Source organism: Ovis canadensis, chromosome 1 (assembly GCF_042477335.2).
Source record: "Ovis canadensis isolate MfBH-ARS-UI-01 breed Bighorn chromosome 1, ARS-UI_OviCan_v2, whole genome shotgun sequence".
Lineage (NCBI taxonomy): Eukaryota > Metazoa > Chordata > Mammalia > Artiodactyla > Bovidae > Ovis > Ovis canadensis.
The window spans coordinates 180,845,669-180,873,099 of record NC_091245.1 but is presented as its reverse complement, the minus strand read 5'-3'; the positions used below and the strand labels follow the sequence as shown (position 1 = coordinate 180,873,099).

Genomic DNA, 27,431 nt, shown 5'->3' with positions numbered 1-27,431 from the left:
TATTCTTTGGAAGGTGGTATTTTGTTTACTTGTAGGAGAATTTTGTGTCTGGTTTTAAAGGCAGGATTCTCCATGGGCCTCCATTCTCTAAAATACCTTTATTAACCATAAAATCTCTTCCATTCTCCAGCCAGTAAGAGATCACTGAAATTCAATATACTTGAAGACTTACTTCAGTCAATTTTGAAGACACCACTAATGCATGACAAAGCTATTACAACAGAATCCTCCAGTATCAAGGCACCAATTTAGTTATATCTGATAACAAGCGTGCCAAATTGTCAACACTCTCAAACAAAATGGCTAAAATGAGTATCTACTGAAATGGCAGCAACTTAACTGATAGCTCAGTTGATAATGAATCCACTTGCAATGCAGGAGACCCCAGTTCAATTCCTGGGTTGGGAAGATCCCCTGGAGAAGGGAAAGGCTACCCACTCCAGTGTTCTGACTTGGAGAATTCTATGGGCTGGATATTCCATGGGGTTGCAAAGACTCAGACACGACTGAACGACTTTCACTTTCACTTAACAGTTCTTGAATGAAAATCATGTGTTTTATCACTAAAATTAACACTGTCTGTGGGGTATTTGAAATAGAATCTAGAGGATAGAAGAAAAGCCTTTGACTATCCTTTGAAAGGCATTAATCAAGGCTGGGTTCTCTGAATTTTCCACGGATAACAACCTATATCTTTAAAATAGGGAGCACAATGTGTGACGAATATGTGAGGAATTGACACTGAAGAAGAATTCTGTTTTGCAAGGACCACAGGATACCATATTTGTGAAACACTTTCTTCCAGAAGCATTGGGTCTCAAGGTGCACAGACCAAAATACCTACAAGAGAAAGCCTTCATAAGCTCCAGTAACCTTACACTATCATGGCTGTTGTCTTCTGACCACCAGACAGCTCCCCTTTAGCTGGGAATGGGCAGGCTCACTGTAGTTTTATTATTCACTGGGATCCCGTCAGATGCCCTCAATACTTGTCACACTTAGGCTAAGAAAAGAGGGGAGGAAGGAAAAGAAGGAGGGATGGAGAAAAAGAGGAAGAAAGGGAAGGAAGGAAAGAAGGAAAGAAATTACATGTCAAAAACAAAACAGGAAGTTAATTTGAGGAAGAACTTGGGGTTGTCACTGGAGATTTAGTTTACTTTTAAAAGGCAAAGAAAGCAGAAGAAAATAGAACATGCAGTAGATGTTCATTGCTTATTTTTAATTGTGATAAATGCAAGAAATGGCATTAGGGCAAGTGAAATACTATACTTTAAATCGAGGCAGCAAATTGTGGCCTGTGGATAAAATCTAGTCATATTTTTACAAATAAATTTTTTTTTGGACAAAGCCATGCACATTTGTTCCCTTGTTATATGTGGCTTCTTTCTTGCTGCAAGAGCAGAGTTGAATACTTGCAACAGTGACCATATGGAATACAAAGGCTCAAAAGTTCACTCATTAGCCAGCCCTTTGGTAAAGCTACAAAGTAATCCCTCTGAGGTCAGCTCTCATCTCTTATCTGTTTCTGGAATAGATATTTGAGCCTAATATGAACTAAATTCAATAGTTAGAATCTCATCCTTTGTCTTACTTCCAGCCCAAAACAGTAATATTTAGCTGTCTAGAAAAGTCAAATTATTTCAGAGACTTGTTTACTGCTTATTTTTAAGAACTTTATTGAATCTATTTATTTATTTTTCTTATGTCAACATATTTTTAAAAATTATTTTTATTCAAGTATAGTTGATACATAATATTATTTAAGTTACATGTACGCAAAATAGTTATTCAGAATTTTTAAATGTTATGCTCAAAATATTGGCTATATTCCCTATTTTACAATGTATCTTTGTAGCTTATTCTATAGATAATACTTTGCACCTCTTACTCCCCTACTCCTGTATTGCCCCTCCCCATGTTCCCTCTACCCACTAGTAACCAGCAGTTTCTTCTCTGTATCTGTGACAGGCTCTTTGTTTATTTTTTTAATGTGGTGAAAATGGATATAAAATTAGAATGGGGAGTAAAATGTGTATTTTTGTAAGCTTAGGATTCACGAATGCTTATTTTCTATAATTTTATTTATTTATTAGCTGTGCTGGGTCTTCGCTGCTTGCTGCCTTTTCTCTAGTTGCTGAGAGCAGGGGCTGCTTTCTAGGAGGGTGAGCTTCTCGTTGTGGTGGCCTCTTTTGTGGCTGAGCACAGGCTCCAGGCACATAGGCGTCAGCAGTTGCGGCATGTAGGCTCAGGAGCTGTGGTTCCTGGGCTCTAGGGCACAGGAGCAATAGTTGTGGAGCACGGGCTTAGTTGCTCCGCAGCCTGTGGGGCCAGCAATTGAACCCATGCCCCCTGCATTGGCAGGTGGATTCTTTGCCAGTGAGCCACCAGGGAAGCCCCCAAATGCTTATTGAATTGTGGTCATATATAAGAAGTACTTTTTAAATTATTGTTGTTCAGAAAAATACTATAAAAATATTTAAAATACTAAATACTAAAAATACTATAAAACAGAGGGTTTTCAAAAACCAAATTTGAAGTAGATTAAGACTATTTTGACTCTCAGACACTGCAAAATTCAAGAGAAGGAATGCATATAGGTCTCAAAAACTATGAAACTGAGAACTTGAACAAAGTAAAGACTGTTACCTCTCTCTCTGTACCTCCCTCTGTACCTCTGTCTCTGGATGTATGTCCAACACACATATACACATCCTGTTCTGTTTCCCTGAGGAACCCTGACAAATAGACCTATTTTAGGAAGAATGAAGCAAAAGCAAGGTGGGGGTGTAGAGGGGAGATTAATTTACTTTAAGAAATTCGTTCACATGATTGCGGAGACTTGGCAAGTTCAAAATATGCAGAGTAGGCCATAACGCTGGAAACCCTGGGTAAGAGTTGCACTTGGCGTCTGAAGGCAGACTGCTGGCAGAGCTCCCTTGCCTACAAGCTCAGTCTTTTTCTATTAAGCCTTCAACTGATTGGATGAGGCCCACCCACATTTTGGAGGGTAATTTACTTTATTCAAAGTCTACTGACTTAAAGGGATTCTTCGGTGGCTCAGATGGTAAAGAGTCTGCCTGCAATGCGGTAGACCCAGGTTTGATCCTTGGGTCAGGAAGATCCCCTGCAGAAGGAAATGGCAACCCACTCCAGTATTCCTGCCTGGAAAATCCCATGGATGGAGGAGTCTGGCAGGCTATAGTCCATGGGGTTGCAAAGATTCATACGCCACTGAATGACTTCACTTTCTTTCACTGACTTAAAAGTTAATTTCATCTAAAAATATTTTCACAGAAATATCTAGAATAGTGTTTGACCAAATTTTGGGATAACATGGCTAGCCAAGCTGACATGTAAAATTAACCATCACAGTAGGAAAAGGAAGGAAGGAAGGGGATGAACTACTCTTCTTAATTCTGGTTTCAAAATTCTTTTAGAAAATACTGTTGTGTGCAGTGCCCACCACTGGGCCAAATAATTTTAAGCAGGGGGTGGTATGTGGTAAGAGGATTATAATCAGTCCAGCTCACATGAAGTGCCCATGATGAACCAATACATTATGGCTTGGGAGGAGGTGGGGTTACTTTGTACAAAATAGTTGTCAGGTACAAAACAAGGTGTCTCATAAATGGGAAAATCATTCATTAGTACCTTATAAAGGTACTTTTCATATGTCAGCATGTTTTTCCAAGGAAAAACCTTGAATTTCTGTCTTTTAAGGATTTTCTTATGATTTTAACTACGGTTAATTGATTTTCTATCATATTGTACACAAGCTCTTATGGAGAAATAATGGTTTTTACTCCATTTATGTATCTAAAATTGATTTCATCTACTTTTCTCTGCATATTTTCTAGCTTCAACAATTACTCATCTATGGACATAAAGCAGAGCACTGTTAACACTTTATCCAGAAGGCAGTATGCTTTTTTATTTTTTGAGGCCAGTACTGAAGCATGAAATGTTGAGCTTACTTAGAAACAGAGTCAATGGTCTGGACTGAGTGCCAGCCTCATGCCCAGTTGAAGAATATGGTGATCTGAACGCTGTGGGATAAGGAACCTGAATGACCCCACCTGTCCTCCCCTAAAGCAGTTCAATTCCACTGGAAGACTATGGAGTGTTCTCTATCAGGCACTGTGCTGGGCTTTGTGGGGAACATAAGATTAACAAGACTATCAAAGAGCCCCAAGGGAGCCCAGTTTTGTGGGGGAACCCAGCCATCAGGAGCTCAGCTATCAGACAGACAGAGGAGGTAAGCACTCATAGCAAGTGTATCAAGGGAGAAAGGGAGTGGTTAAGCACCAATGCTTTGGAAAGGGTTCACAGAGCATATAGCAGTAAACTGGGTCTTAAAGAAAGCGTATTTAAATAGAAAAAAAGCAGTATACTGACCACCTTGGAGAGTGAAAACAATGTGAGAAATGACATAGAAATAGAATTGTACTTGGTGTTTTTTCTGGAGTGTGGAGGCAATGTAGTCAAATGTAAAGTGAGTCAATGTGAAAAAGAGGGCTTTCAAAGCCAATATGAAGACATTTAAATTTGTCCTTTAGGCCATGAGAGATGTTTGGAGGGTTTTAGAGTTGAGGGAATGACATCTGTGTTGCAGAATGATATACTGGCGGCAGTGTAAGGTATGAACGGAAGAGAGAAGAGTTTTGAGACAGCGACAGAAGTTAGGAGGCTTTTGCAGCAATCTAGGTGCACGGTGACAGGGACTTAACCTAGGGTATGGTAGTGAGAAGACAAAGGGAATGCCCCGAAGCCAACTGGAATTTGTCTGTGTGCATATTTATAGACAAGGGATGCAGAAAAGATGAGATATGACCGCTGATTTGGAAACAAAGATGAGACTCTATCCTCTATCTTCTCTGGGAAGTAGGAGGTAAAAATCACTGTAGCTGATCACAGGAATGTACAAAGAATATATTTGTAGGAGCCAAATCCATTGACTGTGGGGCTGGCTCTGGCCATTGTGTAAATTATCACAACAGGTGTGAAAATGAAAGAAGAGAATGAAGAAAGAGTGAAATACTAGCAATACCATAAGAACTATCATTATACGTGAAGGGTGATCGAAGTTCAGAGAATGGAAGAGGAAAGGACGTAAAATATCTGCCATGCTTGGAATCTTCACTGTTGGAGTTACTTCTTTGGATATTGTGCCCCTGTGCAAGTGTGCTTATTTGACTAGCAAGTACGTTCCCTTAAAAAAACAGTCAGAACTTGAGGATAAATACTAGCAAAAACATTAAACTTAAACTGTTTACAAGGTAAAGTTCAAACTCCCGAGAACACAAAGGACATTAACACCTTGCTATCTCATCAGTCTCTTTATCTCTCTGGTGTTATCTTCATCATCTTTCCCTTGTGTACAGATCTGTTTACTCATACCCACTCTAGTTGTTTTCCACAAAGTTTTAATACTTTATATATTTCATGTGATTTCTTAAGTAATTAGAAAGTTCTTGCTTGTATCTACATCTTTGACAAGAGGTTCCCTCTGGAAAGGAATATTGCTTGGAGTAATGGGAAGAATATGACTTGACAGCCTTCACTCTGCTTTTAAAACCCTCCATCTTCCTTCATTAGTTATGTGATCTTTATTTGGCTATAAAATGCAAGGACTTGAGTACATCTCTGAAGAGGCAGGTGACACCAGAAGATGAGAAGGGAGATATTAAATGCAGAGTTTAGTACAGACAAGCTTCATCCATATAAACTTCTTGTCCACTATAGCTGATTCTATTTATGAAGAAATAGCTGACATGCACTTCTGTTAGAGGTGAGTTGTAACAGACACACCTAATGAGAGTATCTCACCAAATGCCTACCACGCACAGAAACATTATGTGAATTTATGGGAGAGAGTGACCTTTTAAATTGGAAAATATCTGTAGCTTTGCAGGGCTGAATTTTTACTTTAAAAGATGGACAAAGGGAAACTTTTTTTAAATTTAATTCTCATAGTTACATTTAATGTCCAGAAATAAAATCTGCAAGCAAAGTTCACAGTTGAACGGCCTGGTAGTATAACTGAATAGGAAAAAAGGACGGAAGGAAAGAAGGAAGAACAAGAGGGACGGAGTGAGGGAAGGAGGAAGGAAGGAAGATCTGTTGATGTTACTGACGTTGGGATTCTCCAAATGAAAAATAAACTTGAAAAGTCTCCAGCTTCTTTAAAAACTTCCCAGGTTGCTTAACCTGAATGCCGCTCTACTTAAGGCTTGTCTGAAGTGCTGCTCTTAGGAATAGGCATTTAGTTCTGAGGTTGCTGATTTATTCTCTCATCAAAACTTAGGAAGAGACAAAACATCACTTATTATTCCCTTTTCTATCCTGGGGAGTATGAATTACAAGATAAATCTGCGAGTCTCTATCACCAAAAGATTAGATTTAGAACACTGTCTTATAGATTCTATTTTCTTATCTGTTTGTTTTATAGACATCAAATCTTCTGAACTAATAACACTTGAAAAATTTTGTTGCATATATAATTCATGTTGCTTTCTTAATGATCCATAATACAGGATGAAGTTGGTTAATCTTTGGATAAGTTTAATATTTTATATATTCTCCAGGCAAGGATACTGTAGTGAGTTACAATTTCCTTCTCCAGGGTTATATATATTTCATGAAATTTCTTGTGTAAGTCTAATATTTCTGGAATATGACCACCAGCAAAGTTCAAGTACAACTTCATGTAATATACTGTGAATTAATTTTAATGCATGAAGTTCTATAAAGAGCTTTTCTCTTATTATTTTCATGTTTGTGCCTGTGTGGGTGTTCAGTTAAAACTTCACTATCAGAACTAGTAGATACAAAAGCTGTGCTCACTTCCCTCCTGTGCTGTGGCTAAGTGTGTTGGTAACATGGGAAATAGTCCTCAGAGACAAGCCGCACTGCTTCAGAGCCTACAGACGTGATACAAATCAGACCACAGGAGGAAACTGTACTGACAAGAGAATAACCTGGGCCTCTGGACCTGACGGGAATCCTGCCCTTCAGATCGATCCAGTGGCCATCACTCATGATGGGAATTACACGTGCCAAATAGCAACAAGTAATGGGAATTTCCAGCATGAGTATCACCTCCAAGTGTTAGGTAAGGAACATCATATATTTTGGTATTTCCAATCACTAGATTTGGGACTGAAACAAATCTCTGAATTCTATGTCCCAGGTTTTAAGACTGAAGCATTTCCCCTACATTTCTGCAGTGCCCCCTGAAGTGACCCTTGTTCAAACTGAGAAGGGAACTGCAGTGTGCAAGGCTGCTGTAGGGAAGCCGGCTGCACAGATCTCCTGGACCCCAGAGGGGGATTGTGCCACTGAGCAAGAGCCTTACTGGGGCAATGGCACAGTGACCGTCCAGAGTACTTGCCGCTGGGGTGGCCGCCATGTGCTGAACGTGTCCTGCTCTGTCTCCCACTTGACTGGCAACAAGAGTCTGTCCATAGAGCTGGATAAAGGTAAGTGCCTGTTTCTATAGTGAACTTGATGCTCAGTCTTTTTCTCTATAGAAAAAGCGAATAACCAAGCAGAAGGTAAGAAAACTTATGCTTCTAATTCAGAGATAGTCTCTAAAACTTAACTGAGTAATGCATTAGTATACTAGAGAAATTGTATTCCTTTATTAGATAGAAGGAATTAATTCAATAACTCCTTACTAATATATTCTCCTAATATCTTTTATTCTGGCACTGTGAAAGTACTTTGAGATTAATTATTTGTTGTTGCTGTTCAGCCACTCAGTTATGTCTGACTCTTTGCAACCCCATGGACTGCAGAACTCCAGGCTTCCCTGTCCTTCACCATCTCCCTGAGTTTATGCAAACTTATGTCCATTGAGTCAGTGATGCCATCCAACCATCTCATCCTCTGTCATCCTCTTCTCCTCCTGCCCTCAATCTTTCCCAGCATCAGGGTCTTTTCCAATGAGTCGGCTCTTTGCATCAGCTGATCAAAATATTGGAGCTTCAGATTCAGCATCAGTCCTTCCAATGAAGATTCAGTGTTGATTTGCTTTAGGATTGACTGGTTTGATCTCCTTGCTGTTCAAGGGACTCTCAAGAGTCTTCTCCAGCACCACAGTTTCACTCAGCTTTCTTTATGGTCCAACTCTCACATCCATACATGACTACTGGAAACACCATAGCTTTGATTATATGGAACTTTGTGGGCAAAGTGATGTCTCAGCTTTTTTATACGCTGTCTAGGTTCATCATAACTTTTCTTCCAAGGAGCAAGCGTCTTTTAATTTCATGGCGGCAGTCACCATCTGCGGTGATTTTGGAACCCAAGAAAATAAACTTTGTCACTGTTTCCATTTTTTCCCTATCTATTTGCCATGAAGTGATGGGACCAGGTGCCATGATCTTCATTTTTTGAATGTTGAGTTTTAAGCCAAACTTTTCACTATCCTCTTTCACCTTCAACAAGAGGCTCTTTAGTTCCTCTTTGCTTTCTGCCATTAGGGTGTTGTCGTCTGCATATCTGAGGTTATTGCTATTTCTCCCAGCAATCTTGATTTTAACTTGAGCTTCATCCAGCCCAGCATTTCACCTAATGTACCCTGCATAGAAGTTAAATAAGCAGGGTGACAAAATACAGCCTTGACATACTCCTTTTGCAATTTTGAACCAGTTTGTTGTTTCATATCTGATTCTAACTGTTGCTTTTTGACCTGCTACAAGTTTCTCAGGAGTCAGGTAAGGTAGTCTGGTATTCCCATCTCTTTAAGAATTTTTCAGTTTGTTGTGATCCACACAGTCAAATGCTTTAGTGTAGTCAATGAAGCAGAAGTAGATGTTTTTTTTGAAATTCTCTTGCTTTTTCTATGATCCAACTGGCATTGGCAATTTAATCTCTGGTTCAGCCACCTTTTCTAAATGCAGCTAGTAGATCTGGAAGTTCTCAGTTCACCTATTGTTGAAGCCTATCTGGAAGGATTTTGAGCATTACCTTGCTAGCATGTGAAATGAGTGCAACTCTATGGTAGTTTGAATATTCTTTGGCATTGCCTTTTTTTGGGATTGGAATGAAAACTGACCTTTTCCAGTCCTGTGGCCACTGCTGAGGTCTCCAAATTTGCTGTAATATTGAGTGCAGCACTTTAACAGCATCATCTTTTAGGGTTTGAAATAGCTCAACTGGAATTCCATCACCTCCACTAGCTTTCTTCATAGTGATGTTTCCTAAGGCCCACTTGACTTCACATTCCAGAATGTCTGGCTCTAGGTGAGTGAGCACACCATCGTGGTTATCTGGGTCATGAAGATCTTTTTGTATAGCTCTTCAGTGTGTTCTTGCCACCTCTTCTTTATCTCCTGCTTCTGTTAGGTCCATACCTTTTATTGGTTCAAAATATCAATACTTATATATCATTTAACAATACTTATTCAGTAGATAGTCAAGAACAATAATAACTCTTTCCTGACATTTCATTTTTTATATTACTCACCCCTTTATTGCTACTCTGAGTAACAGAGTTTTCCTTCTCCCTTGCTGTCTGAAACCAATTCATTGATCAAACATTTTTTCAATGTTATTATGTATTTAAAGCTGGTGATACAGAGATGAAAAGACAAAATCCATTTCTTATTGTTCCAGGGAACATAATCTATTCATTAGGAGCAATGTCTTTGGTAACACATGGCTCTCATTTACCAAATGTGTAACTTTGAACAGTATTTAAATTCTCTGTCTCAACATTTTGTTTTTAACTGATATATAACATTATATTAGCTTCAGGTGTACAACATAATATTTAATGCTGTTTTTGTGACATGATCATCAAAATAGATCTAGTTAATGTCTCATGGTTTCTTCATCTGTTAAATAAGATAAAAGTACCCACCTCACAGAGTTATTATAATAGTATATGTGTTTAACATGGTGCCTAGGACAAAGTCAGTACTCAATAAATATTAGCTGCTGTACTTATTATATGAAAAATTATTAGCTATTATATTAATTATATCAATACATTAGATATTATACTCTTTATGACATTATTTAAAATAATATCTATTAATTATTCATCATAACATCTCTCATATTGATCTGTGTTTCTGCAACAGCTTTATACAGCATACAATTCGCCCATTTAAGGTGCATTATTCAATGGTCTTTGAACATAGTTGCACAACCATCACTACAATCAATTTTAGAACATATTCATCACTTCAAAACAAAACCCTTTACCTTTTAGTTATCACTCCTTAATTCCAACATTCCTCTAGTTTTAGGCAATCACTTAATCTACTTTCTGTCACAACAGATTTTCCTATTTTGGACATTTCATATCAATGGAACTATACAGTATGTGGCCTTTGTGACTGGTTTCTTATACTTGGCATATTTTTTCAAGAATTACCCATGCTGGGATTTCCCTGGTGGTAAAGTGGTTAAGAATCCACCTGCTAATGCAGGGGACACCAGTTGGACCCATGGTCCAGGAACTAAGATCCCATAGGCCTCAGGGAAACTAAGCCTGTATACTACAACTACTGAGCCCCATGCATTGTAGCTACTGAAGCCTTCACACCCTAGAGACTCTGCTCACAAGAAAAGAAACCAATTCAATGAGAAGCCTGTGCACCACAACTAGAGAGTAGCCCCCACCTGCAGCAACTAGAGAAAGCCTCCATGCAGCAGCAACAACAAAAAGAATCACCCATGTTGTAGCATGTATCAGTACATTCACTTCTTTTTTATATATATTTACATTATTTATTTTAAATTAGGCTTTTGAAATGCAACAATATATGCTTTTCTCATCGTAGAACAAATTAAATACAGATAAGAAAACAGCCTGCATTTACCCTTCTGGATTTTAACATACAAATAGTCCATTATTCAGTGTAGAAAAATTAGGAAATATAGACAAGAAACAAACAAACAAACAAACATAATCCCAGCCCAAAATAACCATGGTTAACATTTTGGTGCATATCCTTTCACAAGTATATTTATACACACACACACACACACACACACACACACACACATATATATATATATATATATGTCCACATATAGATAAATATGGGCTTCCCTGGTAGCTCAGACAGTAAAGAATCTGCCTGCATTGCGGGAGACCCAGGTTCAATCCCTGGGTTGGGAAGATCCCCTGGAGGAGGGCATGGCAACCCACTCCAGTATTCTTGCCTGGAGAATTCCATGGACAGAGGAGCCTGGCAGGCTACAGTCATGGGGTCGCAAAACAACAACAACAAATACATCTATATGTTTATATATTTCCCTCCAACCCCAGCAATTAACTTTGTGTGGGGACAGAGATTATAGGTTCTAATGGACAATACTGCTCCATGAGTTGATCTGTTGGACTAATTCCTGCTAGCTCAGGTATTATTAATACAGCTTTTAATTAATTGTTCCATTAATGTTTTACAACTTCTACTCATTCTAGTAGTGCAATAAAATATATAGAAAATATTTATATGAGTACATGCACTTCTAATCTTTATTTTCCAGTATCCATCTCCTTGTGATGGACAGAGAAGCCTGGAGCACTGCAGTTCATGGTGTTGCAAAGAGTTTGACACAACTTAGCGACTGAATGGCACCAGCCACAATCCATCTCCCACCAACTCTAGGCTCTTATTTTATACTTATTGATTCCAGACTGAATCATTTATTCCCAGGCCCACCTGACCTTCTCTTCTGTAGACCAAACACTCACCCTGTACTCTATTTTCCTCTTCCATGTCCTCAGAAGCTTGGCTTCATTAATCATCCTTGCTCTCCTTTGTTCAGTCTTTTCTGTTTCACAAATCCTTTCCCTAAGCCTGATTATATAAACATGCCTGTTTTCCTTTCATACTTTAAACAAGATGCTATGAATTCTTCAACCTCTTAGCTCTTGCCTTTTACTCATATCCAATATTTGAAAAAGAGGATTCTAACAAGGTATTGATTTCTGAAATATACAAATGGCTCATACAGCTCAATATCAAAATAACAAACAACCCAATTGAAAAGTTAGCAGAAGACCTAAATAGACATTTCTTCAAAGGAGACATACAGATGACCAGTAGGCACATGAAAAGACACTCAACATTGCTAATTATTAGAGAAATGCAAATTAAAACTACAATGAGTTATTACCTCACACCAGTCAGAATGGCCATTATAAAAAAATCTGCAAATAATAAACACTGGAGAGGGTATGGAGAAAAGGGAACCCTCCTACACTGCTGGTGGTAATGTAACTTGGTACAGCCACTAAGAACAGTGTAGAGATTCTGGTGGTAATGTAACTTCATACAGCCACTGAGAACAGTGTGGAGATTCATTAAAATTCACAATCCCACTCCTAGGCATATATCTGGAAACAATGGAAACTCTATCTTTGAAAAGATACATGTACTCCAATATTTATAGCACTATTTACAATAGCCAACATGGAAGCAATTTAACTACATATATACAATGGATTATTATTCAACCACAAAAAAGAATGAAATAATGCTATCTGCAGCAACATGGATGGACTTAAGAGATTATCATACTAAGTGAAGTAAGTTGGGCAGAGAAAGACAAATATATGGTATCACTTATGTGTAGAATCTTTAAAAAATGATATAAATGAAATTATTTACGAAATAGGAATAGACTTATAGACATAGAAAACAAATTTATGGTTCAGTCAGTTCAGTCGCTCAGTCATATCCGACTCTTTATGACCCCATGAACTGTAGCACGCCAGGCCTCCCTGTCCATCACCAACTCCCCGAGTTCACCCAAACTCATTTCCATTGAGTCTGTGATGCCATCCAGCCATCTCATCCTCTGTCGTCTTCCTCTCCTACTGCCCTCAATCTTTCACAGCATCAGGGTCTTTTCAAATGAGTCAGCTCTCCGCATCAGGTGGCCAAAATATTGGAGTTTCAGCTTTAACATCAGTCCCTCCAGTGAACACCCAGGACTGATCTCCTTTAGGATGGACTAGTTGGATCTCCTTGTAGTCCAAGGGACTCTCAAGAGTCTTCTCCAACACCACAGTTCAAAAGCATCAATTCTTCGGCACTCAGCTTTCTTTATAGTCCAACTCTCACCTCCATACATGACTACTGGAAAAACCATAGCCTTGACTAGACAGACCTTTGTTGTCAAAGTAATGTCTCTGCTTTTTAATATGTTGTCTAGATTGGTCATAACTTTCCTTCCAAGGAGTAAGCATCTTATAATTTTATGGCTGCAGTCACCATCTGCAGTGATTTTGGAGCCCCGAAAAACAAAGTCAGCCACTGTTTCCACTGTTTCCCCATCTATTTCCCATGAAGTGATGGGACCGGATTTCATTATCTTAGTTTTCTGAATGTTGAGCATTAAGCCAACTTTTTCACTCTCCTCTTTCACTTTCATCAAAAAGCTCTTTAGTTCTTCTTCACTTTCTGCTATAAGGGTGGTGTCATCTGCATATCTGTGGTTACTGATATTTCTCCCGGCAATCTTGATTCCAGTTTGTGCTTCCTCCAGCCCAGCATTTCTCATGATGTACTCTGCATATAAGTTAAATAAGCAGGGTGACAATATACAGCTTTGACGCACTCTTTTTCCTATTTGGAACCAGTCTGTTGTTCCATGTCCAGTTCTAACTGTTGCTTCCTGACCTGTTTACCGGTTTCTCAAGAGGCAAGTCAGGTGGTCTGGCAATTAAGTTAATTTATGGTTACCAAATGGGAAAGCATGGGGGAGGGATAAGTTAGGAGTTTGAGATTAAGAGATACAGACTACTATATATAAAACAGCGAAAAAAGAAGGAACCACTGTATATAATAGGGAACTATATTCAGTATCTTGTAATAATGTATAGTGGAAAAGAGTCTCAAGAAGTATATACATAAATCTGAATCACTTTGCTGTATACCTGAAACTAAAATGACATTGTAAATCAACTACATTTCAATTTAAAAAATCTAAAAAAGGAGAATTTTATATTCACTGTCTTTTCTATGCCACCTCACATCTGCTCCTTAAATCACATACATCTCTTTGCACATGAAATGTTCTAACAGAAGGTACTAAAGTTCTCTCAGACGCCAAATAAAACAGAAAATTTTTATTCCTTTTTATTAATTAGCTTCTTTATGATATTTGATGTGGTCTGGCCTCCCTTTTCATCTGTTTTCCTTCCATATTCACTTTGTTCTCTTATTAACTTATAGCCAACTTATTAGTCTTCTTTAATAGATACATTTTCAACTACTCATTCCAAGAAGGAAGGTATTTCAATGCATTCCATCACTGACTCTCTTCTCTCTTCATTTTTACATCTTTTCCTTGAGGGATCTCATCGGGACCCATGACTTCAGCCACATCTAATTCTTGACTCTTAAATCTGTATTTTGAGCCCAGATTTCTTTCCTTGGCTCATTGTTGTCATTTTCGTCACTAAGTTGTGTCTGATTCTTTTGCAGCTCCATGGACTGTAGACTGCCAGGCTCCTCTATCCATGGGATTTCCCAGGCAAGAATGCTTGAGTGGGTTGTCATTTCCTTCTCCAGGAGATCTTCCTGACTGAGGGATCGAGCCCAGGACTCCTGTACTGCCTGTGGATTCTTTACCGTTGAGCCACCAGGGAAGCCCCTCTCCTTAGCTACCCATGATCAAAATCAATTTCTAATTGACCAGCTTCACCCAAATGCATCAGAGGCACCTCAACGTGTATATATTCTGAACCATAATTCCTCTACTTTAGTTCAGATGGTAAAGAATCTGCCGGCAATGCGGGAGACCCAGGTTCAATCTCTGGTTTGAGAAGACCCCTGGAGACAGGAATGGCACCACCCACTGCAGTATTCTTGCCTGGAGAATTCCATGGACAGAGGAGCCTGGTACAGTCCATGGTGTCACAAAGTCAGATAGGACTGAGGGACTAACACCCCTTCTGAAGCTCCACACCTCTATTTTATGTCTTGATAAACGAATCAAGCCAGAAAATTAAAGACATCATCCTACAATAGCACTCTTTCTTATTTCTTATAATGAAAATCAGTTCCTATCTTTCACTGATTCTGCTTTAAATTTTTTCTTAAATCCAGACCTTTTTCTTTCTTCTGACTGCACTAATTGAGCACATGATCATCTCTTTCCAGGGTTATTTCATTGCCCTTGTAACAGGTCTTCTGGCCCTAACTTACCTTCCTCCATTCTCCTACACTGTGGCCAGTGACTTCCAAGATGAAAAACAGGCTGCTCCCCTACTTAAATGTGCCCAGGGCCTTCTCTTTGCCACTTGGAAAGTTAAACCCCTTCGGCCTGGTGCTCTGCTTTCTTCATATCTTGCTAGTCTCCAGCATGTACCCTAAGCATGTGGGCCTCTTTGGGCTCCTCAAAAGTGCTATCCTCTTTTAGTCCTCTCCTCTTTACAAGCAATTTCTACCTATTTACAGTGTACTTCTTTCCCCAACTCTCTTTCTATTCCATTCAATCAATTCCTGTTGAAGTTTTAAGACAATTTGATATAATTCTTCTGCAATAACTTCTTTTGCCCTGCAGTTTGGTTAACTGTTCCTTCTCTGTGCTCACATAATGCCTCATGCATTCAGAAAATATTTATTAAAAAGATACATGTACAAAAGCAAAGATACCATTGCTAAATTCAGTCCTGAAAGAATGATACACTAGCAGAATTCAAATTGTAGTGTTATGCCCAGAGTCCGAGTCCCCAAAACTGAGAGAATAAGACGTCCACAGCAATGCAAAAGCATAAAGGGGTTTATTACTAGCTTGATCCAGGGCCCAGGTTTCATGCAGCACAGTGGAATCCGACAAGGGCCCCGAGTTCTGAATCAAATATACTTTTATACAGACGGTTCTTTGTTTCTGTAACAGCATAGCTGATTGGTTAAACCGTACGCGCGCGCGGGACTTTTAAACCTCGCATCCCTATCTGGATTGGCTCGGGTCTGGCGCGGGCAGGGGGCTACAGGGATTTTTCTGATTGGTCTAGCTACACTGCCTGCGGGTCTGCCCCTTAGAGCCTGTCCTGGCTTCAGTTTAGTCCTAACATTACCCCCGTCTTCAGCTACATAGAGGAATCTTCCTTTTTATTTTGGGGCAGGGCCTGATACTGTTGCCTCAGTACCATCAGTTGGATGGTACTGACGAGGTCTTTTATAAAGGCAACAAGCTTAGTTATTATGCATGGACCAAAAGTAAGTATTAATAGTAGACTATTAGAGGGCTCACCAGGGTAGAAATTAGCATTGTTAACCACAGGGACTGTTGGAACCAGAACTCAAATTAATTTTGAGACATTTTTTTTCTTTTTTTGATTTAGCCCTTTTTTTTATCTTGGCCAGGGACTCCCTGATTATCCCTGAGTGATTTACATAAAAACAATGTTTTTCCCTTAACACAGCACCTAGGCCCCCTGAGAGACTTCATACTCAAGATACTTTTTGGGAATTGGGGCGGAGGTCTCTTTCTTCTGTAATTTCTTCCTGCTGTGCATGGGCATAGGCCTGCCTAGCAGAGCAGAAGTCTCTCTCTACCTGATCTAAGTTGGGGTTTTTCACATCTGAAAGCAGCTTTTATCCTTGTAGTTGCAGCAATTTAGTTGGTCCCTCTCAGAGATGAAATAGACAAGGGCCAAACAAGAGACCTAACAGGATGGTCATCTCTGGTCCCTGGAAACAGAAGGCAACATTTGCGGTGAGGGTTACAGGGTTTGTGACCCCTTCTGATTGGTTGGTGGCGACGCAACAGAGCTGTGCTCCAGGAATCTTGTATTCAGTCTGAAGTCTTTTACCTGGGTGGGGGCTCAAAGACATTGTTATGCATATTTCTTTGAGTAGGAACCAGGACTCTGTCTGGAGGCTGTACCAACCTTTGATGGTTTCTGTTTTTGTATCCCCTCCCTTCCCTGATTAGCAATTGTTTGAATCTATGCTTTGGAATTCAGGGAAGGCCAAGGAGGCTGAACAAAGTCTATATCCTACAGATAAGAAATGGAGAACACAGAGCAGATCTGTACTCCAGAGCCCCACAGAGTCCCGCTCAGTTTTAATTTTAGGGAACTAGGCAACAATGACTACGATAACTTTCTGTCAAAATGGGGCATAAGACTGCCCCAGCTTGGAGCATAGACACTGAATTGGAAGTATTTCTGAGTTCCAAGTTTTAGATCTGAGTCTTGTATGATTAAAATCCTAATCTCATTTCTTTTTAGAAGAATAGGTCTGAAACCCAGTCTGGACGTGGCACTTCAGGGAGACTTGTAGCCATGTAGCCAGTTGCCTAGTTTTATAAAAAGTAAGGTTAGTAGCTTCCAGCAGACATTGTTTTGAAAATGGTGGCATCCAAGCCTGACACGACTCAGAAAACTCAAGTGTTTAGCAATACAAGGTCTAATCTGAAAGTACACTCATAGCAACACTTAGTTATTTCCCAGGATATCTGAACCATAGCTATTCCATTTTGACTTTTAATTGTAAACTATTGTTTAATAGCCAAAGCAGATTTTACCGTTAATGACAGTGTTTTTCTAGATATGAGAAGATGTAAGAATTGAGGCTCATAAAATCTTTTCCTGAAAAGATCTAACTATCTGATGGCCTGTTTTGCCAGTTTTTCCCAGAGCACAGAGTGCCTCATTTCTGATTTTTACCCTGAACTCCTTTCAGGGGCGTTGAAAGTCAGCAGTTGCAGCGGCCATGGTTTAATCTTTGTAGATGCAGATGGCGAGTGTCAGTCTTCAGTTGGCAGAGCCCCTTTTTGCTCATAAACTTGACCATGATTATGAGGGGGGCACTTCATGACCATTTTATCCCAGGGTGCTGAGAGTGTCCATTTTCAGGTAAACAGGCCACTCAATGTGCTGTTACTGGACTAGGCCATGAAACAGTATCTAAAATTCTCTGGACCACCTGTCTTACTAGCTTTTTGGTCCAGGAAAATATTCCCTCTTGTTGCTTCTTGCCATATCTAGAGTTACACTGTTACCATCACTGATCTCATATGGGACTATATATTATTTTATTAGAGGCCTCACACACATACAGTGTAAGAAACAGCAAGTTTGTAAAACAGGTGAAATACAAATAACATAGCCAGCAGTATTAGTAAAGCCACAAGTAAGACTTATGTTAAGAACTTTCATTAGATGTAGCCCAGTATATCTTCAGGTTATCTGACTTAGTCTGCCCTGTAGAATCTTTATCTTCCAAGGAAATTATATATTGGCACCATCTATAAGGAACATAGCCCAATTTTCTAGTGTTGCTAGACTGATTATCTTTAGTATGATTTAATTTTTTTAAGTAAATTTTCTCAGGGCCAACCAGTTAGAGTCTGGTAATAGAGAAATTTACCAAGATAACCCAGAACTAGACACAGGTTATTGGCCACAAACCCAACAATTGGATTGATTTTGAAACTAGCACAGGATCAGGCCTATGACAGAAAAGCATTTGACTTATATGTAAAGGTCTAAGAAGCCAAGAAAACATAAATGATCATACGAATCAGGTCCAGCATCTTGGGGAAGCTGTCTACCTCTGATGTCGTCGTCTTCTCATCCTGGTGTAGTGTAGTTTCTCCTGATACAAAAGTCATTCCATCCAGGTTGGAGACAGTCCCTTAAATTATGTCTTTTTTCAGTCCTGGTTGCAGGTCATGAGGCATCTGATCTTCATCCAAAGATAGATTACTGAGATAAGCTTCAGAAACAAACTTAGGGTGTTCTTCAAGAATTCAATTCAATTTTATATTAACATCTCATAACAGCAAAGAACTATCTAAGAGATGAGTCTTACTAGATGCAGACCTCCACTAACAAACTGGTATTTAACATTTTGAAATATCTTTTTTCTCCTTAAAGTTACTCTTATTTTTATTAAATATAACCAAATTAAGGCTAGTTTGTTTGCAAAATAGGTCTGTTCTCACTGATTTTGGTCTGATGGTTTCTATAACCATAATTGATTATAGGCTTTTTATTTTGTTGAAACATTTATACAGTCTCAGACTGAACTTTTAAAATAAAACAGGGCTGGGAATCTCACACCAAAGGCTTATCACAGATATTGCCTAACAAATCTAGGTGAATTTTTCTCTTTTTAAGGTTTTAAAAATTTCTTGAGATTTTTGTATCCGTGAGATAACCTTCCTAACTCATTTGTTAAACTTACTGGGAACCTAAGAACTTCCAATTTTTGGAGGAGTCAGATAGAAAATATAATTGTTTTGTTTATAACGTTTAATTTTACCAAAGTATTGTCATAATTAGAGAGGAAGATTTCCCCTACTCCCTGAAAACATAAGATTCAACCCCATAATTTTTCAGATAGAAACCATAAAAGTTATAAGCATATTCACTGGTTCATTCAGTCCTTTTGTTAACTTTTGTGAAGTCATCAGGTTTTTCGCTAAAATACCAGGACATATCAGAATGTTAAAAACTCCATATAATTTTTAGGATATCTGTATTAGTAATTTTACCCTACATTATAATATGAGCAGATGTATTACTCATTTGATAATCTTTTTTATGTAATTTAACCAACCGAATAAACACAGTTTAATATCTCTCTTTGGGATGCTTCAGGGGCCCTCTGAAGCACCCCAAAGTTAGCTAGAAGCCAAAAGTGCTTCATAGAATAATTTAGGAAGTTTTGTCAACAAATATCAGAAAGGTTTTGAGCACTCAGTCAGATGGGACTATAGGTCACTGTGAAACAATAGCTATTCACTCAGCCAAAGTAACAATATGGGATTTCAGAGGCGAATACAGAACAGATCATTTAAGAAGCAAATGAACTTAAATCTATTGTCAAATGCAGTTCAACATCTGAAGAAAGTGTGTCCTTTTAACAGAGAGAAAAGCCAAATTCAAGTTTTTGCGCCAGCTTATTTTTAGTCATTAACAGTCCCAAATTTTTTTAGCTTCTTTGTAAGAGGAAACTAATGTTCAGTAATAAATGTTACAAAATTTTACTCTATTTAGAAATGAGCTAGCTAGTCAGTGAACTTCCATCACTTAGTTTAGCACAACCCAATTTAAGTTACCCCAATCTGGATAGACTATTTCAGACAGACATTCCTAAAGCATAATTATTCTTAATAAAGTCTATCTAAAAGCTCATATCTCATTTACATTTTTTTTGAAGTTTTTTTACTTGAGGTAATTGATTTTTTGTTGTTGTTGACAAACTTATAACAGATATAATATTTAACATATTAAACCTAGGTACAATGAAAATATTTTTTTAACATTAAGTACTCTAAGACATGTCTATATTATTAAACAGGTCAACAAACAAACATTAATATCAGGTATTTAACACTGAATATTTCCCAGTTCACATAAACCTGGAATTTATTGTTTAATTTAGAATTACTTGATTTGTAAGCGCTTATCTTTTTTAAGCCAAATAAATAGATCTCATATATAAATTAACTTTAAAAATATTACCCAGAGACAGAGACATACCAAGACATATTTAGACAGACACAGTGCGAGATCTAGCTTCAAGTCTTTTTTTTTTTTCCTTCTCAGTGTCAGGAGTTAGAGATAGTCTAGATAAGTGTTTTTAAGAGCCCTGGTCTCAAGGCACAGGGAAAGAAAATCAAGTTCTAACAAATGGCGGCAGGTCTAAACCACATGGTGGCCAGACAAAGCAAAATGGCCATCAAAAATCACTACACAGATCACAGAGTTAAAACACACACATATAAACCCGGCAGTCCTCATCAAAGTGAAGGTGAAGTCGCTCAGTCGTATCAGACTGTTTGCGATCTGTGGACTGTAGCCCACCAAGCCTTTCCGTAACATCAAAGATTTTAAGGGAGGAAAGGAAGCCAGGTTGAAAGAAGAAGGGGGAGGAGGCGGGAGAGGGGGCAAAAGGGGTGGCCTTACAGACGTCTCCTGCCACCTACAGATACCCAGGCCTTACGGGACTTTTCCCTGGGCTTCCAGAGAAGGGAGGACTGGAACTCGGCCCTACCAGAAATCAGAACCAGAATTTGAGTTTTCTGCCAAGAGAAGGTGATCAGTCTCCAATCCTCAGGTCAGGCTGAGGGCCCTTCAACCAGATTTCTGCGTCTAGGACCAGGGGACTAGAAAAACAGGGAAGGATAGGAAGGGTTAAGGAGAGGAGACAGGGAAGGGGAGAGAGATCAATAAAGTTTCTTGTTTCTTACCGGTCGGGGCACTCTGGCCAGTTGTCCGTGTCAGGAGGAGACCAGGGACAAAAGGGTCCCAGTTGCGGCCGCTGGGTCTGGTCCATTGGCAGGCAAGCTGGCCCCTGAGTACCCCGAGTGGTCAGGATGTCAGTCTCGGCGAAGAAGAGTCCCCGCCAGACTCGCCATTTGTTGCAGGAAGAGGGACCCCTTCCAGGGCCCGAAACTGGGCTCTTGCCTAACACTCAGAAATGAATTGTCCGAGGAGACATATGTGCTGACAAAGCAAGAGATTTTGTTGGGAAAGGGCACCCGGGTGGAGAGCAGCAGGGTAAGGAAACCCAGAACTGCTCTGCCACGTGGCTCACAAAGTACAGGCGGTGTCTCCTTTAAACCTTTCCCGAACTCTTCGGGTTGGTGGAGGCTTATTAGTTCTGTATTCTTTATCAGGATCTCCTGTTTTATAACAACTCATGCACATGGTTACTCTGGTGCCTGGCCAGGGTGGGGCGGTTTCAATCAGTGTGCTTCCCCTAACAATTCCCCCTGCAAGATGGGGTATATAGCGGTGCCGTTGGTTCAGGTTCCTTGAGATTCTTTGGGTTCTTTCTTACATGTGTTGCCAACACCTGAGGGGTAGAAAATCCCTGTTGAGGCAAAAAAGGTTTTACCCAAGGAGGGTGGGGGTGCTTGGTCAGGGTGTCCAATCCGCAGTCAGAAGATGATATCTCGGACTTGGTGTACAGTTCCCAAGTCAAAGGTGCCTTCTGAGGGCCAGCCTACATGGAAGGTCGGCCATTTTGCGCTGCAAAAGGTTATTAATTTGTTCTTCTTCACCAGCACCGAGAGATTCTGTGCTCTAGACTTAAAATCAGAAAAATGGTCAGTCCTAAGGGACAACAGAGTGGAAGTCTCTTGCCCCATGATTACAGGATAGAACACAGGAGACAAGACGAACACACAGAGAGCAGTGACAATGCCGGCACACATAAAGATGCGAACAGAGGAGACAAACCTCGGCCGAGAACACAGTACTAGGTCTTCCTGGGCCCCCTGAACCCTCCTATCCCTCTAGGTTATCTTACCAACAAGGCGTTCACAGAGCCAGCCGCCTTCCCAGCACAATGCCGGGCCTCGGCCTTACGCCGGCTAAGACGACTAATTCGCCCCTGGTTAAGCCTGACAAGAGCTCTCTTCTCACCAGAACCAGCTGCCTTCCAGCGCGTAAGCTGGGCCTCGGTCTTACACTGGCTAACCAAACTTAACACCGGTGTTCAGATAGCTTTCCTCCAAGTGAGGAAACCCCTTCTACCGGGAGAGTGTTATTCTTCCCAGTTAAAGGGATCCCGGACGAGCCCCCAAATGTTATGCCCAGAGTCTGAGTCCCCAAAACTGAGAGAATAAGACGTCCACAGCAATGCAAAAGCATAAAGGGGTTTATTACTAGATTGAGCCAGGGCCCAGGTTTCATCCAGCACAGTGGAATCCGACAAGGGCCCCGAGTTCTGAATCACATATACTTTTATACAGACGGTTCTTTGTTTCTGTAACAGCATAGCTGATTGGTTAAACTGTACACGTGCGCGGGACTTTTAAACCTCGCACCCCTATCTGGATTTGCTTGGGTCTGGTGCGGGCAGAGGGCTACGGGGATTTTTCTGATTGGTCTAGCTACACTGCCTGTGGGCCTGCCCCTTAGAGCCTGTCCTGGCTTCAGTTTGGTCCTAACAGTAGTTTAGAAGGTGTTTTGATTCTGATGATCTGTGAACTTTCAAGAATTATTTTAAAACGTTCTTTTAAACTATAGACTCTGATTTGTTCATTAGAAGGATTTTTGAAATGGCTCTTCACCTCTGCCTGTGTTATCTATGTTTAAAGGTGTCAGAACCCTGGGATTTCCAGGATCAGACTTACTGATCATTCTCTGTGTGAAATCCTCTCTTTTGTTGGTTATCCTGGTCTTCGTGGGATTCATCCACTTCCAGAGAACAAACGATTGCAGGTAGGAAATGAAAAGTGAAAACTGTAGATCCATTAGAAAGAAAACATTATCATAAGACTTTGAGTTTACAAAGTCCTGGGAAAAGCCTGACCCATTTCTTTTTTGGCAGGGGGGAGGGGGATGGGGTGGGGGTGGGGGACATTGTTTGTACCCTGACTCATTCTTTGATGTAAAAGCCTTGTTAACAGTTGAGAGCCCAGGCAGAAGTGCCTGCAGCACTGGGGCAAGACAATGAAAAACTACTACTTCATTGTAGTTTTTTCCTGAGAGAGATTTGCCTAGTCCATGCTTTGAGAATTCTGTGGGGGAAATGAAGTTTAACTGGGGCTTCTTCAGTGTTTGCTTCCCAGTTTCTATACTTCTGAAGGCTTGTATTCATTTCTGCTTAATTATATACTTAATGTTTTTTCCTAGATCAAGAAAATGAAAAAAAATCTGTATGTCAATTTAGACTTGATGAGTTATCACAGAAAAGCAGCCAGCTGAGATCAACCTTCATTTCAACATCTAGCTCAACTGCTCTTGTTACTACTGGAAATCTTTGTGTTTAGAATCTGTGTGATAGGTGTCAGGCTGGTTTCAAATTCTTAGTCTACATATATATACAAATGCAAAAGCTTGTCACTTGCCATTATAATTGCCTAGGATGATTCATCTATTTTCCCCTTTGCCCTAGTGAGTTCTTATTTGCAAATGAGAAACCACCCTGCTTCTCAGCCTAGAGAGAAAGATGGCTCAGTAAAAGGCAAATAACAATGCTGTGCAGTTTTTCTATACCTGTTGGATTACTGGGTGGTGCTTTCATCCTGTCTATTAATAGTTGTTTCCTCTACCCACTTGAGATGCTAATCAACACTGCAATAGCAGGACCCACCATAAACACTGCCTTCAAGTCAGCCCATAGCTAACCTTACATTGTTGCTTGCTCGCTAGTAATTACTGAGACATTTGTATTGAATGTTTGACCTGATCATTAAATAAATGTCCAGGAGCTGTTTTTAGTAGTACCTGTATTTTTGAAGAAACTATTAGTTGATTCCACATAGGAAACTGATAGTCACTGGAGAGAGTGCTAAATGTTGCCTCACCTTTTAGAGCTGCAGTGTCTGGATTTTTTGTCTGCACTACACAATGTGTTAATTGTGGTAAGAGAAAGAGTACTTGGTGGAATTCTAACAACTTCTAGGGCCACTGTAAACTGGAACCTTATCTTCAGTGATATTTATGGTAAACTTGTATAAAAAAAGTGTCCTTTTATATAAAGGAAAAATTTATTGTGTAAAGTGGCAGGTGATTTGGGCTATTACTTTTATTTTAAGCAAAACTCTAAGGGTGAAGATGAATGCTTACTACCTGGAGAATACTAATATAAGTAGAATAGTCTAGTGGTTGGAACAAACAACTCCCAAATCTCAGTGTATTCATGCACAAAAGTTTAATTTTTGCTCACTTCACATACCAAGGCAGGCTAGTGGGGCTAGGGCAGGTGGTAGGAGGAATTTTATCCTATGCTTCTGCCTTTCTCAGAGTATTTTCTGTTCAGCAAGTGAATAGGAGAAATATGGAGAGATACAGAGACAGAGGACAGAGAGAGACAGAGATAGATGCAGGATTTTAGTGGAAATCGCTTTTGCTCACATTCCGTTGACTAGTGCTTGTCACGTAGCCACACTAACTGCTATGGAAGCTCAAGAATGTAGTGTAGCTGCCTTGGGATAAATAAAATCAGGTTTTGGGTACATATACCCAATCTCTGCCTACAGTAAATAATAAGACAAATGCAAATTTAATACCCTGTTAGTAACCAAACATGAGTCAAGAATTAAATTAGTCAACAATGTCATGTATAACTTATATTGGTTCTTTTCTCTCTCTTTTTAAATCATAATTCCCTCACTTTTAAGATAGGGCATAAAATGGAAGAAAGTCTAATACTACAATTCAATTACAGCCTCAAAACTACTGTTGCACATATTGCTAGCTGCCTGGTGCAATGCTCATTTCCCCTTTCATCTCATAGTACATGATTGTATTCATGATTCCAAATTTTCTCCCCTCCCTCTATCCATGTCATTTGTCAATAACCTTAGACTTCTTTCCATAAAATGTCTTTATGGAAAATTCTTTCCATAAAGAATTTTATTTGCATTAGCCAATAAAATGAGGCAGAAGTGGCAGTGTACCATTTCTGAGCCTAGATCTAAGAAGTCCTGAAAATTTCTATTGCTACTCCATTAGTACATGACTGAGCTAGTATTCTACAGGATGAGAAAGATGTAGAAAGCTGAGACACCCCAGGATCATCCCCCACTTTCTGTCAAGGCCATCCTACACAATTCAATAGCTGTCAGTCATCTCCCCCAGAAGTGTGAAGAAGTTCAGTCAAGGTCAGAAGAGCTGCCCACCTGACCTTCAGTTGATCTCAGACATTTGAGCAATTGCCACAGAGGTTTTTGTGGTTGTTTGATACCCAGCATTGTCACATTAGGTTTCTGACACATGCCTAGTAATAAAACTCCACTTTTATTTAGTGTGGAGACATACTTAGCTAAAAGACATTTCTCAGTTTCTCTTGTAACTCAGTATGACCACCCATAAAAGTTTTCACAAGTGTAAACACACATCTTGTGTGATATTTTTGGAATCGTTCTTTAATTAAAGAGAAAAAAGAAGCCTTTTTTTGCTTTTTATTCTTAGCTCCTAGATTGCAGCTCTGGTGTGATGACTGGAAGTCCACCAGCCAAAGTGGGTCTTAGGTAACTTTGAGGATGGAACCTAACTTATTGAGGGTGAAAATGAAAGATAGAAGGATCCTGGCGCCTCATGACCATGAGGTAGCCATAGACTACCTACCTCTAAATTTTTGCGTGAGAGAGAATAAACTATTTTGTTCATGGCACTGTTGTTTTCAGTTTTACTCCATGTGCAGTTGAACTTAATCTGATCGATATAAATATCTAGCTTACCGACTGTAAGATTTGCTCTCGGTCTTGCAACATGGATTATGCTCTATTCATGTGCATCTTCGGGAAAAGGCAATGGCACCCCACTCCAGTACTCTTACCTGGAAAATCCCATGGACAGAGGAGCCTGGTAGGCTGCAGTCCATGGGGTCGCTAAGAGTTGGACATGACTGAGCAACTTCAGTTTCACTTTTCACTTTCATGCATTGGAGAAGGAAATGGCAACCCACTCCAGAGTTCTTGCCTGGACAATCCCAGGGATGGGGGAGCCTGACAGGCTGCTGTCTATGGGGTGGCACAGAGTCGGACACGACTGAAGTGAATTAGCAGCATGTGCATCTTCATGGACTATTTTTGTTTTCCTGGATTATGAAGCAAGTTATATTCTATTCACGTGCATTATCGTGGTCTATTTTCATTCTTCCCTTAGAGGTAATCAATCAGATGTAACTTCAGAAGATAATAATCATAAGCAAGAAAGCCATCTCTATGATAGTTGCAAAAGAATTGCTAGTTGTATAAACTCAAGGAACGCTGTGGGCTTATGATAGGAAAGGGTGTGGGAAGCCGGGGGTGGGCAAAGATGACCTAATAGTCAGCCAATCCCTAGACATGTGAGGGCATGTCTGCATTTTAAGATTGGGAAGATAAAGACACTGTTGTGGGCTTTTAGAGAGGATGTGAGCAGAAAAACAGAGGAACTGAAATCTATGGGATTTTATTATGTTCTTTTTCCACAGAAGAGACTCCATCGCTGCCTGAAGAGATTTACCCAAGTTCATGTTTGTCTATTCCACTCTCACTGCCCTGATTTTCTGGGAAGAGTAAAAAGCTAAACTATTTCCTCTCAACATCCGACCCACATATAAAGATTAAAAAAAAAACCAAAAAAACAGGATTATTTTCTTTTCTGAACATACATGTAATATACATGCACAACAGATTAATTGTGGTCCTAAATTGAGGGAAATTGGAGGCAACTTTTATCAAAACACAATTGAGAGCCACTAGATGGTGCTTCAACTTAATTTTTTTTTTAACATTTCTAAGCAAGCTAAAATCTTACCTCAGACAGTAATCTTGAATTTTTTTCTTTAATTTTTCTACAAAACTGTCCCTCTCTAAGACCAATTCTTGCATCTTCTTGGGTAGTTCTGAAACAGTTACAGAAGAAAAGGAAAATGGTTTAAATTAAAACTAAGGAGAAAAATTTTTTTCATACTTGAATTGTATTACTCCTTCACTTAATTGTAGTTGAAACATTTTGTTTATCAAATGTTAGTGTTAATGGCAGCCGATGGTCAGAG

General features: G+C 39.6%; 1 protein-coding gene across 2 annotated transcripts in view; it reads left to right on the top strand.

Annotated features, from left to right (window-relative positions):
• LOC138420193 (cell surface glycoprotein CD200 receptor 1-like) overlaps window positions 1-27,017 on the top strand; it is a 47,880-nt gene extending 20,863 nt beyond the window's left edge. The window contains exons 2-5 of one of the 2 annotated variants that reach the window (XM_069553332.1): window positions 6,890-7,111; window positions 7,227-7,478; window positions 23,038-23,161; window positions 26,865-27,017. In XM_069553332.1, coding sequence (XP_069409433.1) covers window positions 6,890-7,111; window positions 7,227-7,478; window positions 23,038-23,161; window positions 26,865-26,886 — 620 coding nt within the window. In that variant the 3' untranslated portion in view covers window positions 26,887-27,017. Of the gene's footprint in view, window positions 1-6,889; window positions 7,112-7,226; window positions 7,479-23,037; window positions 23,162-23,575; window positions 24,159-26,864 lie in introns of those variants that run through there. The other variant, XM_069553335.1, reaches the window with a different exon arrangement.
• Window positions 27,018-27,431: the final 414 nt, after the last annotated feature.